Raw genomic sequence first — 14,570 nt, 5'->3', positions numbered from 1 at the left:
GCTAATAGGAAGGGATCAGTGCTACCAATAAGGGAAGCGCTTTACTCTACTTCTGCCATGATGTTAGAATGGTTGGGTTGGTTGGGATTCGGTCCTGTAAGTTTCTCAGATGACTTCTTTTCAGCAACGCAGAGTAGATATCCGTTCTTTGTTTGGGTAGGTCTATCGTTCGTGGGACCAATCTGTCGGGTCTAGTAGTTGTAAATTTCCTATACTTTTGTACGTAGATATACGTGACTCAGCCGCTGAAAGGGTGGCGAGGCACGTCTAACCCGCGGAGTTGCAGTCGTAATACAAAATAATAAAATCCTTAGAATTATCAGAAATTATGATATTAAAATAAGATTTATGCTATAAACACGGCCTCTGGTACGAAACTCTGGTCTCGCCCCTCACTCCTCCATCGTTCGTCAGGCTCAGACCTACCAGTGTAGTTTAGGCTGCGTTCTTATACACATATTATTCAGATGGTTCGGATTTTTAAATTTGAAGGCTAAAACGTTAGAAACTTCAGCTCTTACAGTTCAAGGATCGAGATATTTACCGTTTGAATCACAGTTTGAGCTCTTAAAGCTCGGGACTCGGAACTCTTTTTCCTCCAATTTTCTGTGTAAGTGTATGGATTATATATCGTATTATTTAATGTAACCCTCTTTTGCTATCTGTCGACAATAGAATTCTTGTACCCATTGGTTTCCGTACTGGTGCAAAATATTTCTTGCAATGCATGCCCAATTTTTGACCACACACGACAGCTTGTATTCCATTTTATTGATTATATATATGCGATACGAAATAACTTGTACCTAATATTATTGTAGGGATTGATGGTGGTGGCAATTTTTTAATAAATTATAACTGTGTGCAAGTGACGATTAAACGATTAGAATTAACACAACAGTGATATCAAGACAATACGCATAATTTAATAATAATATTACTAGGATTATGAAAATATACAAATAGACATATATCAAATTTATATAATTTCTTCAAATATTTGGTTATAATAATAATATTACTAGGATTATGAAAATATACAAATAGACATATACTGAATTTATTTAATTTCTTAAAACATTTGGATTTGTATATCAGGAAAAAGTAATTCATTTACTGGATTTGGAAATTTGGATTTGGAAATCCAGTTGTAAACTGGATTTGAATATAATAATAATATTACTAGGATTATGAAAATATACAAATAGACATATATTGAATTTATTTAATTTCTTAAAACATTTGGATTTGCATATCAGGAAAAAGTAATTCATTTACTGGATTTGGAAATTTGGATTTGGAAATCCAGTTGTAAACTGGATTTGAATATAATAATAATATTACTAGGATTATGAAAATATACAAATAGAAATATTATAAATTGAATTTATTTAATTTTTTAAAACATTTGGATTTGCATATCAGGAAAAAGTAATTCATTTACTGGATTTGGAAATTTGGATTTGGAAATCCAGTTGTAAACTGGATTTGAATATAATAATAATATTACTAGGATTATGAAAATATACAAATAGAAATATTATAAATTGAATTTATTTAATTTTTTAAAACATTTGGATTTGTATATCAGGAAAAAGTAATTCATTTACTGGATTTGTAAATTTCGTGCTTTAATCTGTAACAAATGTCATATTAAAACCATTGCTCTTTTATTCATCATATTTGAAGAACTCATTTCTGTCTATACTTTTTCCTGCTCCTGACTGTATCATATTAAAACATCTTTGTATCGTCTTATGGCTATATTGTATTCTCGTTATGGTTCCCTTGATTTTCGTTCTAACATCAATTTTACTCTAACTTTATTTTGTCATTTCCTGTATTTCTTTTCGCTCCTTCGTTATTTCTGTCATTAATTTTATCAGCGCTTAGTTATTTGTCTGTTTATACTATTTTCACGTCGACTACTCCTATTACGTCCCGAACACTGTAACTCTCACATACGGAGTTTCACGAGGTTGTAAGTCCCACTACGCGGATGCGACAATGTTGCAAGGATGCGGCCGAAATTAATTAAGCTATCTAAATTAATTGAGCTAGACTTGGTTTAGACTGAACCAAAGAGTTCTGATGTGCGACTAGTTCGCTGCTAATTGATCGTGGTGTGTTAATCTTGACTATCTTTAGATTGAGGTAAAACTCCTTTGTGTGATGCTTGTCTTGTCTTCTTGGAATTTTGAGGAGAACTCCCCGTGCGGCTCCAGTCTCGGTGGTTTCATAAATTCGTATGTCTCCTGATTGGTTGGTGTGAAATATAAGTGGTGGATGTGTGTCTTCCCATTGGTTGTGAATAACATTGGGGGTGTTTGTTGGCTTGGACGTCTTTCGGTGAAGGTGGATGTTTAAACAAATTGGGTCCTTATGCCCATCGTCTCAAAGGTGATTTATTAACACTTGCTCAGGTTCACCCAAGTGGTGGCTGGGCGACGAGTGTCCGCGAGTCAAGGGATGCTAGCAATAAGGACATAAACCAATTCCTCACTGGACTCGGAACTAGGAACTTGGAACTTAACTAGGGACTAGGTCCTAGGACCGCAACAACTCCGTCTATAATAACTAAACCAATACTCCGTGGTACAGCTTTTATAAAATTTTCATACTCAAACTCTCGTGACTGTCGTTATAGCATTATAGGTCGTTGGATTTATCTTGATCTTAGCTAACATATTATAATACACACATAGTCTTGTATAAAAAAATGATAGTAACTTTGAAATCTTAAACAAGATGACTTTGAAAGACGTTTCTTGTTTTTTACGATATTTGTCTCCTGGAACTGAATAATGTGTCCCTTTCACGACCCCCTATCTCATAAAGAATAAACGAAATATTTGAGACCCTCAAATTAAATGGGACACTGTATTTAACACAAAACCTACCATGGTCTAAATTACCAAATTACCAATTGCCAAATTTTCCAAACTTTCATTAAAAATTCCGCGTTTTCCCTTGAATCACTCGCCCTCGTGACTTTTCTTCCAGTATACGTATTGGAAGAATCATTTTCCATTTCCCATTATTCCATTTTTTAAAGCTTCTCTTCCTTTTCCATTCACTGGTCATTTGACCATGGTAGGTTTAGTCTTAAAAATTAAATAAGGATATAGACAGTATACAAATCAGAAACCTGCATACGGTGTTCAGGATTTAATATTTTTAATATTGTTCGGTGTTGATGGGTTTACTGACAAACAGTACAGTAACTTTATTTTAATTTACTGTATTATATTTATTTTAAACGCACATAGAACACATATTCTTACAACGCTAGAAGACAAGCAACTAAAAAGGATTCACGTAGTTCCCGGCGTACACCTGGACACATTGTCACACACATACACTGGCACGCATTCTTTGTCTCACAGACATACCAACACGCGTCCTCTGGTTTGCACACATATCGACACGCATCTTTTGTTCATATATATATCGAAACGCATGCATTGCCATACACCTTAACATTCCATCGTGGAACAAAAAGCAAGCCTAGAAGACCCGTTGCAGTCTTCTAACAGCCAAGTCCTAAGTGCTGAATTGTTTGACGTTCGTTTCATTTCCATCTTGTTATCCGTTTGAGTGCCAAGCGGCGACTTTGCGCTTCTTCTGTTTCGCTTGAAAAGTGTCAGCATTCTAGGCTGCGAAGCCTACAATAGCGACACGCTCGGTTTCTGTCGATGCGCGACTTTACAGCTACCATTCCGTTTTAGCTAAATTAAAACAAAACTGGAGTAATATTACACCTTGTAGGTGCACACCTTTTCATTCTTATAATCAACGGATGTGACTTCTTATGCTCAGAAGGATGTCAGAGAAACACTGAATTGAAAGAATTACAACTTATCGCATGTGAGCAGAAAACAGCGCAAAAGCGCTTCATGGCACTTTTGCGCAGAGAAACAGTCAAAGACCCGTAGCATTCAAACGGTTAAAATACCGTAGAGACCCGAAATATTATAAGAATCCCGAACGAGATTTCAACGTTACGTGGGATCAAGATAAAAGCTGGTGAGGTGAGATGTGAAATATGGAGTCACTGCTAGCGAATCTTCGACAAGCCCTCACTAGGCGACTACGACTGACAACCGACTAACTAACTAACTCTTAACCGACTAACTCGCTCTTCTAATCACTGACTAATCTCAACTAACTCGACAACTGACTGACAATCAACTGACCGACGATCAACTAACTGATGCTCAACACAACTAACTCTTGACTAATAACGAATGACTGAATATCAACTCACTGATGCTCAACGCGACCAACTCTCTGAATAACAACTACCCTCGTCTTCCAGGACGGGCCCTTTTAAAGCCCGTTCAGAAGACAAGCGCCTCCCCGAAGGAGGAGAAACTCCCTCCGCCAAGGTCAAGGGTGGAGAAGACTCCTCCCTCCGAGTTAGCCCCCGCAAAGGGTCACTCTCGCGGGGACCCTTCCCGAGAGGTGACCGCGGCCGTGTCACCCTCGGTTTATGCCGGGGAAAGCCGGGGTTGCGCGAGGCCACCTCGCGTGGCCTGGCCCCGACCTCCTGCGGCCCATCCGGCAGCCAGATCCTAAGTGCCGAAGCCTAATAGCCTAAATAGGCTTTTCAGCGACGCCTCGTGTCCGATGACCCGAGGCAACTTAGAAATTCGACTACAACAAATGAGTAAATAAACCCCGAGGCACGTACTGTTCGGCATTTAGGATTTGGCTATTGAAAGACCGTAACGGGTCTTTCTGCTCTATATACCTATTTCCTTAAATTATCCTACAATACATTATAGAAAACTTCGTTCATTGTCTCTGGTTACCAGACACGAGAAGTTCTTCGATGCCGAATTTATCGAAATTAGACGACAGCGCTTAAGGTTTAGTTGACAATTGGTCTGCAGAGGTCGAGACCAATGATGACATTCAGCTTTCGAAGCCATAAACCAAAAGTGACGTCGTTGCGGTCATCTTTCATAGTTCCCAACATGTGCAGGTGACCCTCCAGCGTTTCACCCTGAAGAAAGAGTTTTCTCCACCATCGACCTTGACGTGGAGGACGATCCTTCTGCTTTGGGGCGACCGATTCGCAGATCAAGGGAACATACTTGGTCCAACCAACTGCTAACTGACTGCTAATCAGAACGTCTTTTCTCTGGCAGCTCTTGATCACTCTTGGCTTCGAAAGACAGCCAGATTTTTGAGGCACACCGAGTGAACCACATCTCTCCAAAGTTCTTCAATGAACTACATCGCTCTATGACTTTAACCCTTAGCATATCATGTGGGAGTAATTTTTAACCCATGTTGACAGCCACACGAATGGAATAACGCACACAGTGATGGGAGCTGAAAAGTGACGATCGCACTAACGTGGCTAACACCTGTCCGCCAAAGTGTCAAAGTGACGAAGACTATAGACAAAAGAAATCAGTTTCTAATAACGCTCTGAGGAATGAAGATGTGTGCAGCAAATTGAAGTAATTTTCTATTTCAAAGTTTATTTTATATTTGTAGAGAGACGGATTGGTGGTGGTATATGTATTAATTATTAAATAATTATGTATTATAATTTATTATTATTCAATAATAAATTAACAGTGTGTGAGTGATGATTAAACACACGAATTATCTCTTTACACGAATCTATATCGATTCCCAACTTAAGACAGCGCTCAACTTAACAACTCAATGACAACTCAGCCTGCAACAACTAACCGCTCACAACCAAAACTGTCTACAACGAGCTCAACACCAAGAACTGGCTACCAAGAACTGCACCAAGAACTGCGTACCAAAAATTGATCCCGATCACTCTTAACCTTCTTCATATACCTTTTCCAACATGCTCACGTTTTCTAATGCCTCCTCCAACATGAGCAAATATTGTCGTGCTAAGGGCCTTTCCGACCCACCTGGCCCTCGAACCCTCGGTGACTTTCTAATCTAAAGTTACGTGTACACGGGGTTGAAAACCTGCGATACTACATATTTTAGTGTTTGTATTATTGATTTAGTATTTTAGCATTGTATTTTAGTATTTAATGTTCAATAGATTGTACTATTTTTGTATTTTCCATTTAGATCTTAGTATTTAACACTATTTTAATATTTTACTATTTTTATTATTAATTTACTGTTTTTATTATTCTTTTTTTTTATTACTTTTTTCCTTGTCTTCTTTCGCTCAATTTGTACAAGATATGTAAACTTGCAGGAGATAATAATACATAAATGTATAATAAATATAACTTTATTATTCGTGTAATTATTATTTATTCCTATACGTTCCTAGTATTGTGCGTTCGAGGAAAGAAGGCACAGCGTGTTTACATCCTCCGCATCCTCCATTTTCGGTCAATAGTGGTCACTTCCTGTGATCAGGGGAGTGTCAGTGGGGTTAATCAGCCGTGAGGATGTAAATACGTTGTGCCTTCTTTTCTCGAACGCACAGTACATGTTCCTATATGAGTCGGTTGTCTGTCACTGTGTTGGTACAGTATTGGTGAGGACTTCTGTGTTAGTTAGTATCAATGATCCGCTTAGGCGACCCTAAATATGATTAATGAAATATCCGTGTAAGTCAGAAGTGACCCCGGCACAGGATTATGAGCTTCAGTAGTCGGAGAGTTAATACATATCAACCAAATTAATTAATTACATTATTACATTGCTATTACGTTAAACTAAAGCATTCGTGGAGAATTATTTATTTCCGAATAATTGTTTATTAAATATCCAAACGAACACAGTCAATTCGTGCATTATGTCCGCAAACATAGGTCGTTATCTATAACGATATTTTATCATTAATATCGTGTAACACAATCACGTACTGTTCGGCATTTAGGATTTGGCTATTGAAAGACCGTAACGGGTCTTTCTGCTCTATATACCTATTTCCTTAAATTATCCTACAATACATTATAGAAAACTTCGTTCATTGTCTCTGGTTACCAGACACGAGAAGTTCTTCGATGCCGAATTTATCGAAATTAGACGACAGCGCTTAAGGTTTAGTTGACAATTGGTCTGCAGAGGTCGAGACCAATGATGACATTCAGCTTTCGAAGCCATAAACCAAAAGTGACGTCGTTGCGGTCATCTTTCATAGTTCCCAACATGTGCAGGTGACCCTCCAGCGTTTCACCCTGAAGAAAGAGTTTTCTCCACCATCGACCTTGACGTGGAGGACGATCCTTCTGCTTTGGGGCGACCGATTCGCAGATCAAGGGAACATACTTGGTCCAACCAACTGCTAACTGACTGCTAATCAGAACGTCTTTTCTCTGGCAGCTCTTGATCACTCTTGGCTTCGAAAGACAGCCAGATTTTTGAGGCACACCGAGTGAACCACATCTCTCCAAAGTTCTTCAATGAACTACATCGCTCTATGACTTTAACCCTTAGCATATCATGTGGGAGTAATTTTTAACCCATGTTGACAGCCACACGAATGGAATAACGCACACAGTGATGGGAGCTGAAAAGTGACGATCGCACTAACGTGGCTAACACCTGTCCGCCAAAGTGTCAAAGTGACGAAGACTATAGACAAAAGAAATCAGTTTCTAATAACGCTCTGAGGAATGAAGATGTGTGCAGCAAATTGAAGTAATTTTCTATTTCAAAGTTTATTTTATATTTGTAGAGAGACGGATTGGTGGTGGTATATGTATTAATTATTAAATAATTATGTATTATAATTTATTATTATTCAATAATAAATTAACAGTGTGTGAGTGATGATTAAACACACGAATTATCTCTTTACACGAATCTATATCGATTCCCAACTTAAGACAGCGCTCAACTTAACAACTCAATGACAACTCAGCCTGCAACAACTAACCGCTCACAACCAAAACTGTCTACAACGAGCTCAACACCAAGAACTGGCTACCAAGAACTGCACCAAGAACTGCGTACCAAAAATTGATCCCGATCATTCTTAACCTTCTTCATATACCTTTTCCAACATGCTCACGTTTTCTAATGCCTCTCCCAACATGAGCAAATATTGTCGTGCTAAGGGCCTTTCCGACCCACCTGGCCCTCGAACCCTCGGTGACTTTCTAATCTAAAGTTACGTGTACACGGGGTTGAAAACCTGCGATACTACATATTTTAGTGTTTGTATTATTGATTTAGTATTTTAGCATTGTATTTTAGTATTTAATGTTCAATAGATTGTACTATTTTTGTATTTTCCATTTAGATCTTAGTATTTAACACTATTTTAATATTTTACTATTTTTATTATTAATTTACTGTTTTTATTATTCTTTTTTTTTATTACTTTTTTCCTTGTCTTCTTTCGCTCAATTTGTACAAGATATGTAAACTTGCAGGAGATAATAATACATAAATGTATAATAAATATAACTTTATTATTCGTGTAATTATTATTTATTCCTATACGTTCCTAGTATTGTGCGTTCGAGGAAAGAAGGCACAGCGTGTTTACATCCTCCACATCCTCCATTTTCGATCAATAGTGGTCACTTCCTGTGATCAGGGGAGTGTCAGTGGAGTTAATCAGCCGTGAGGATGTAAATACGTTGTGCCTTCTTTTCTCGAACGCACAGTACATGTTCCTATATGAGTCGGTTGTCTGTCACTGTGTTGGTACAGTATTGGTGAGGACTTCTGTGTTAGTTAGTATCAATGATCCGCTTAGGCGACCCTAAATATGATTAATGAAATATCCGTGTAAGTCAGAAGTGACCCCGGCACAGGATTATGAGCTTCAGTAGTCGGAGAGTTAATACATATCAACCAAATTAATTAATTACATTATTACATTGCTATTACGTTAAACTAAAGCATTCGTGGAGAATTATTTATTTCCGAATAATTGTTTATTAAATATCCAAACGAACACAGTCAATTCGTGCATTATGTCCGCAAACATAGGTCGTTATCTATAACGATATTTTATCATTAATATCGTGTAACACAAATACTGCAGTATAGACTTGTAATGTAATAATTAAACATATTAATTCGTCGCTTGTTGAATTTTTCCAAATTAATCTCGCAAATTATGCTAGCGAAATTTATCCATTTCTACGCGAAATGTCTTCCAAAAATAAATTCTACAGAATAAAAATTTTGCTTAACCAATAGGTGATCCAAAATATCGTCAACTGCTAAATTGTTATATAATTTTTAATGCTGTTTTATTGCCATAATATGAAAGTCCTGGGTAAAAATTTGATATATTATGATAGACCTGCCGAAGAAGATTGCTATTATAATTTAAAATTAAAGTATCTAGGATTATAACCAAAATACGATAAAAATAATATTTATCACTTTAACAGGTTTATAAATCACTATTAACAGTAGCATACTGTAGTTACACTTCATACTAGAGGTAAAGTGAGACACAAAAGTCATTCATATCAGTCATTGAAGTAAGGATGACGTTCAAGTGATTGAATGTTCGAATAATTGTATTTTGAAGTGTTTGGTAAGGAAATATTCTTTTCCTCTTTGTTTATCAGTTACCAACATTATTATTGTCAATGATTTCAATTCATTGTTATTAGAACTCGTTAATTGATCTGAATGAGTATTCTTAATGAATGTAATTGGACAATTTAATATTTGGTGTGATGTGCAGAATGATAAATAGACTCGAATTTGAATATAGTAGAATTTTTAGATATTCATTTGAAATATATTGATTTGATATATATATATCGTCATTAGGTCGGTCTTGATTAGCTCTAAGTAGAAATTGTATGTTTCTTCAAGTGTTTGGTGGACTGTATTTCTTTTGTGTTGTGTGATGGACAACGCCTTGATGACGAAGGATCATGTATAGTCATCGAGAGATCATGTATAGTCGAGAGTAGATTTGAATTCTATATGTGTTCTACGAGAGTTGACTTGTGAAGGTTCCCCCACAGGGGTTATATTGATTTCTAATGATTCCTATGATGTTGCTGATTGATATCCTGATGGCCATCTTGCTATGATAGGTAGTAGGGTAGAAGGATGCAAGGAAGGCATGCGTTTCATCCTGGGTCTGCTAGTGAACTCGTCAGTAAACCTCTCTAACAGGCCCTACCTTCTAAGCAATTCTTACATTATTTTTAATTTCTGGAGGGGTGAAGATGACGAATTGGTTCTTAGAGTCAAAGTAGGAATGAGAATGTTGTTTTTTCACTGACGTTGGCCTGCATTCATCAGCTACTAGGTTCTTTTAGTGACTAAGAGTTTAGGGGATGGGTGTCCTTCCCCACGGGGTTACTTTTCTTGTCTTGTGGTTCCTATGGTGCTGCCGATTGGTATTCTTGGTAGCTCTCTTTTGCTATGATAGGTAGCTGATAGAAGGACGCAAGGAAGGGATGCGTATAAGGGATGGTATAGATACCATCATACACATATAAAAGAACCGAAACGTACAAGAGGGTTACAAATGAAAACTTAGACTATGAGATCGATGGCTCCAACGTGAAGTACTCGCGATCTAAAATCAAACTTAGTATGCGTGTTTGTCTATGCATAGAAAGACACGAAGAAAACTATACAGCTTTTGGTTTTAAGTGGGTAAGGTGCAGGGTCTTTCTAACAAGTCCTACCTTAGACGGGGGATACTTAGGTAGCATAGGAATTTGTATTTATGAGAGTCGAGGGTTCACCGAGGACTTGCGAGAAACCTCGAACTTCCGTTTTCCATCTAGCAATGAGAGTACAAACGTTGGTCGCTACAGACTTGTTTCAGATTGTTGTCTTGTCTTTCCTTTCGAGAATTCTGCAAAGTTTAGAGTGCAAAGTTTAGTAAAAAGCTAGAGTAGGGTTAATTATTTTGCAATTACTTAGTGGAACTGGTGGCAGTTTGCGAATTTGAAGCATAAGGGTAGAAGTTTAAAGCAGAGTTGGAAGTTTTGGGGAAGGCAAGATAAATAATGGCCCCATACGTCAGGTAGGGTTGGAGCATGTGGTGGCCAAACGTCAATGTCCAATCGCGCTTACCTTAGGTATTAGTTTGTTACTATAGTATTTTTTCTATGGGACTAGTTATGCCGCTGAAACGGTACTTCAAGACTTAATACATTGACATTAAATATTATAGAATTAACGAGAAACTACTATGATATTTATATTTGGCTCGAAATGTTGATCACGAGTCAGACTCGTGATATCCACGTTTGGCATGAAATGAAACCACGAGCCTGACTCGTGATATTCAAGTTTGGTCTAAAATTTTCGTCACGAGTCAGACTGGTAAAAATAGTGCAAGGGGTTAATATACTCTACTTATTGACGTAATCAATTTTTAATTACGAATATTTAAAAAACTGTCGAGTGTCTGCTCATATGATGGTATATACTTATAAACAGGAGAATCAAATTTACCAATATGCAAAGTTTCAACTAAATTGGTAGCCTTGCACTCTCCTTGTAAGCCATAGTTAAGTACACGCATACTCAGTGAATATTCAAATTCGATTTTCTTGACAACGAAGCTCAAAATGAAAAAAAATTTATTCTTTATTTTCGATTTGCTTTTTCAAGTAGAATCACCCCCTCCTCGGTTGACCCATCGATGCTAGGACACCTGTATATGCATTAGGGGTGAAATACAAATCACAGTGTGCATTTTAACCCATTTGCATCCAAGCGCGGAATATTCCGCGAGTCACGACTATCGTTTATCACCGAGCGCGGAATATTCCGCGAGTCACGACAATCGTTTATCACCGAGCGCGGAATATTCCGCGAGCTACGACTATCGCCTATCACCGAGAGCGGATTAATCCGCGAGCTGACTTTCTCCATTACCAGTTGCTGAATATTCTTCATATGCCACAAATCACGTTTGATCCCTTTTGTGAGCATCTCATCTACATCGGTTCATTATATTCTTAACAAGTTTTACTTTTGTCGTGAAAATCCTTTTAACTGCCATTATGAGGAGCGCGCAGTGATACGGGCCAGTCGTCAGTTGAACGTCGCTGATGTCTGAACACGGCACCTTAAGTAGAGCCACGATGCAAATGGGTTAAAGATTCAACATGTAGATGCAATAATCTGTAAATAACGAAGACTCGGTAAATACTAGTCGAATAATGTTCCCTATCGTTCTCACATTGCAATTGGAATAATTTTTCTGAAATTGTAGTGGACCTCACAAATGATAATACGAATCTAATTATTCGTAGAGAAATTCTAAGTTAAAAATTTTCGTAATGATATTTCTAAACCAATTTTATACCATGACTTGCATTTAACTTGTGATAACTATAGTAAACGATACGAATGCTATGAAAGCTCAAGTGTTGAGAGTATAATGTTCATTTTAACATTGTTTGTTCTATTCGTATATTAAATTAATACTAATAAATAACGTATACGCTATGACGAGGAACTAAAATTTTTTGAAATTCTACAGGAGGCGTCGTGTCTGGGTATGCGAAAGGATTCCTGCGTGGTTTGTGGATTCCCAATTTTCCTCGCGGAAAAGTTGGTGCTATCCCACGTCGCTTATCATCGTACTTGCTTCCGTTGTGCTCGATGCAGTAATCAGTTAACAATCGGTAACTATTACGAAACCGAAGAAGGACAGTATTGCTGCGAAAGATGTCCAGACGAAGAAATTCCCGCGTTGCAAAATTGCGACGACACTGCGTACAGCGGAATTCTAAGCAGCGAGATCGATTCGAATTACACTCGACTCCTAAAGACCGAAGAAAGCATAAGCAAACAACGTGACCTCACCCAGAAATTAGACCGCGAAGAGTGCATCGTTCCTGACATCATAGCACAAACTTCTCGACTGCGACTAAATTTCATATCGAATCAAATGCTTTCGGAAAACGACGAACAAGTCACTGGTAACACGTATACGAACGAGGGTCGAAACGAAGTTAAAAGGGGTCTCGTGCATTCAACAACTGGAAACACGAGTTTGACATCTCCGGTCAGCCATGAGTATGGAAAAGAGAATAAAAAGGAACGCGAGCTTGATTGTGTGGCCACTTCTTTGAAGCAAGAATCTCACGATCGAAGGGGTGTCATTGAAACAGTAAGCGAAAAATTGTTAAACACGAAAGGCTATATGCACCATCGATTGAACTCTGACAGACACAAGCTCAAAGAAGCGTCACCTTCTTCGTCCCGTGATATAAACGGGGAGAAATCACTGCCTCAAAGGAACGATAAAGAAATATCGAAGCAGGTCGAGGATCGCACGTATGCTACGAGTACTCCGTCCATAGTTCAGGAAAGACGTAAGATATTCGAGAGGAAGGAGGATCAAGTTGATAAAAATGAAGGGAAATGTCGAGACTCTGAAGTATCGATATACAAGGCACATGGCAAGCACGAGGTATCAGGAATCATTGAAAGTTCAGCGATGATTCCAGATACGACGCAAACTATCGGTCAAGAAGATGTTTCATTAGACGATGTTAAAAGTTTCAGTGCAGACAGCTCAGTGCACACCATTTCCTCCGATCTATCGGAGCCCACTCGCGAACGAGTAGTTGCAGAAAATTTGTCTCCTTCGATGCCTGCTGCGGATTCGAAGGATAGTGAATGTCAAGTATCTACGACAGTTAGGAATGATGTTAAAGCAAAGACTATGCCCGCTAATTCGGTGAAAAATTATCCCGAAGATCTGAATCCTTTTAAATGCGACGAGGAGGAAGAGGTTATGGATAAATCTATTTCAACTACGAATACGGCAGGGAGTAGTGGAGACTTGACCAATCCATTTGGAAACGACGAGAAAACGGAAGATGAAATCGCGAGAGAGAAGGAAGCTATTCCTCCGAAGCCGGCTATGAGGAATAGTAACAAAGCTAATCCGCAGTTTTTAATGGAAAGACCAACGAAACGACGATTAATCGCGCCACAAATTAATTTAAATCCTTTTTGGAGCGACGACGATGATCACGATAGCGATTTGGAATCAAGAGAAAGAACGTCTGACGTTATGCCCACTCCTAAACCACGCACAATTAAGTATGTACGAAAATAGAGAATTTTTACAATACCTTTTACTTCGATATTCTAACAAAATTCTGGGAAATTTCATTTGTACTGTTTATATTTTAACTTAAAAATTCGAAACCAATAAGTACATCTTATTCATTTATCTTGTATATATATGTAGTTAATAGACTTTATTAGCACTAGGTTTACGGACGCTATCTGTATACCTGTTTCTAAGGACACCTGTCAAATTGACAGGTAAAGGAAACCACGTGTCTTTTTTTTAACGATTAGTTTCATTTAAACACAATTATATATTATATTAACAGTCTTAATATATGTTAACTAAATCTGTTACCATCGTATAATTGGAGCAACCCTTCCGTCAAATTGACGGGTTTCGTAAATCTAGTATTAATAAAAGACTTTAAAAGAGAATATATATACAACTGTATATACAATTGTAAACCCATAATTTCAATAATTACCATTCTAAAATAATTTATATATATAATCTTAATATAAAATATTTTTAAGATATTATATCTTTGGATAGAAAAATAGAAAGATAAGATATTGTATATTAAAGATAAGATATCTTAAAAATATTTTATATTAAGATTATATAT

The 14,570-nt window shown here is 37.5% G+C and overlaps 1 protein-coding gene across 1 annotated transcript; it reads left to right on the top strand.

The window, feature by feature from the left end:
* Positions 1-12,415: 12,415 nt before the first annotated feature.
* Positions 12,416-13,987, top strand: LOC108546658 (uncharacterized). Its single transcript, XM_017898868.1, has one exon. The coding sequence runs from the start codon at positions 12,416-12,418 to the stop codon at positions 13,985-13,987; it is 1,572 nt and encodes a 523-aa protein (XP_017754357.1).
* Positions 13,988-14,570: the final 583 nt, after the last annotated feature.

Source organism: Eufriesea mexicana, unplaced genomic scaffold (assembly GCF_001483705.2).
Source record: "Eufriesea mexicana isolate 0111107269 unplaced genomic scaffold, ASM148370v2 scaffold745, whole genome shotgun sequence".
Taxonomy (NCBI): domain Eukaryota; kingdom Metazoa; phylum Arthropoda; class Insecta; order Hymenoptera; family Apidae; genus Eufriesea; species Eufriesea mexicana.
The sequence above is the reverse complement of the archived record's forward strand: the minus strand, read 5'-3'. Positions and strand labels throughout refer to the sequence as shown.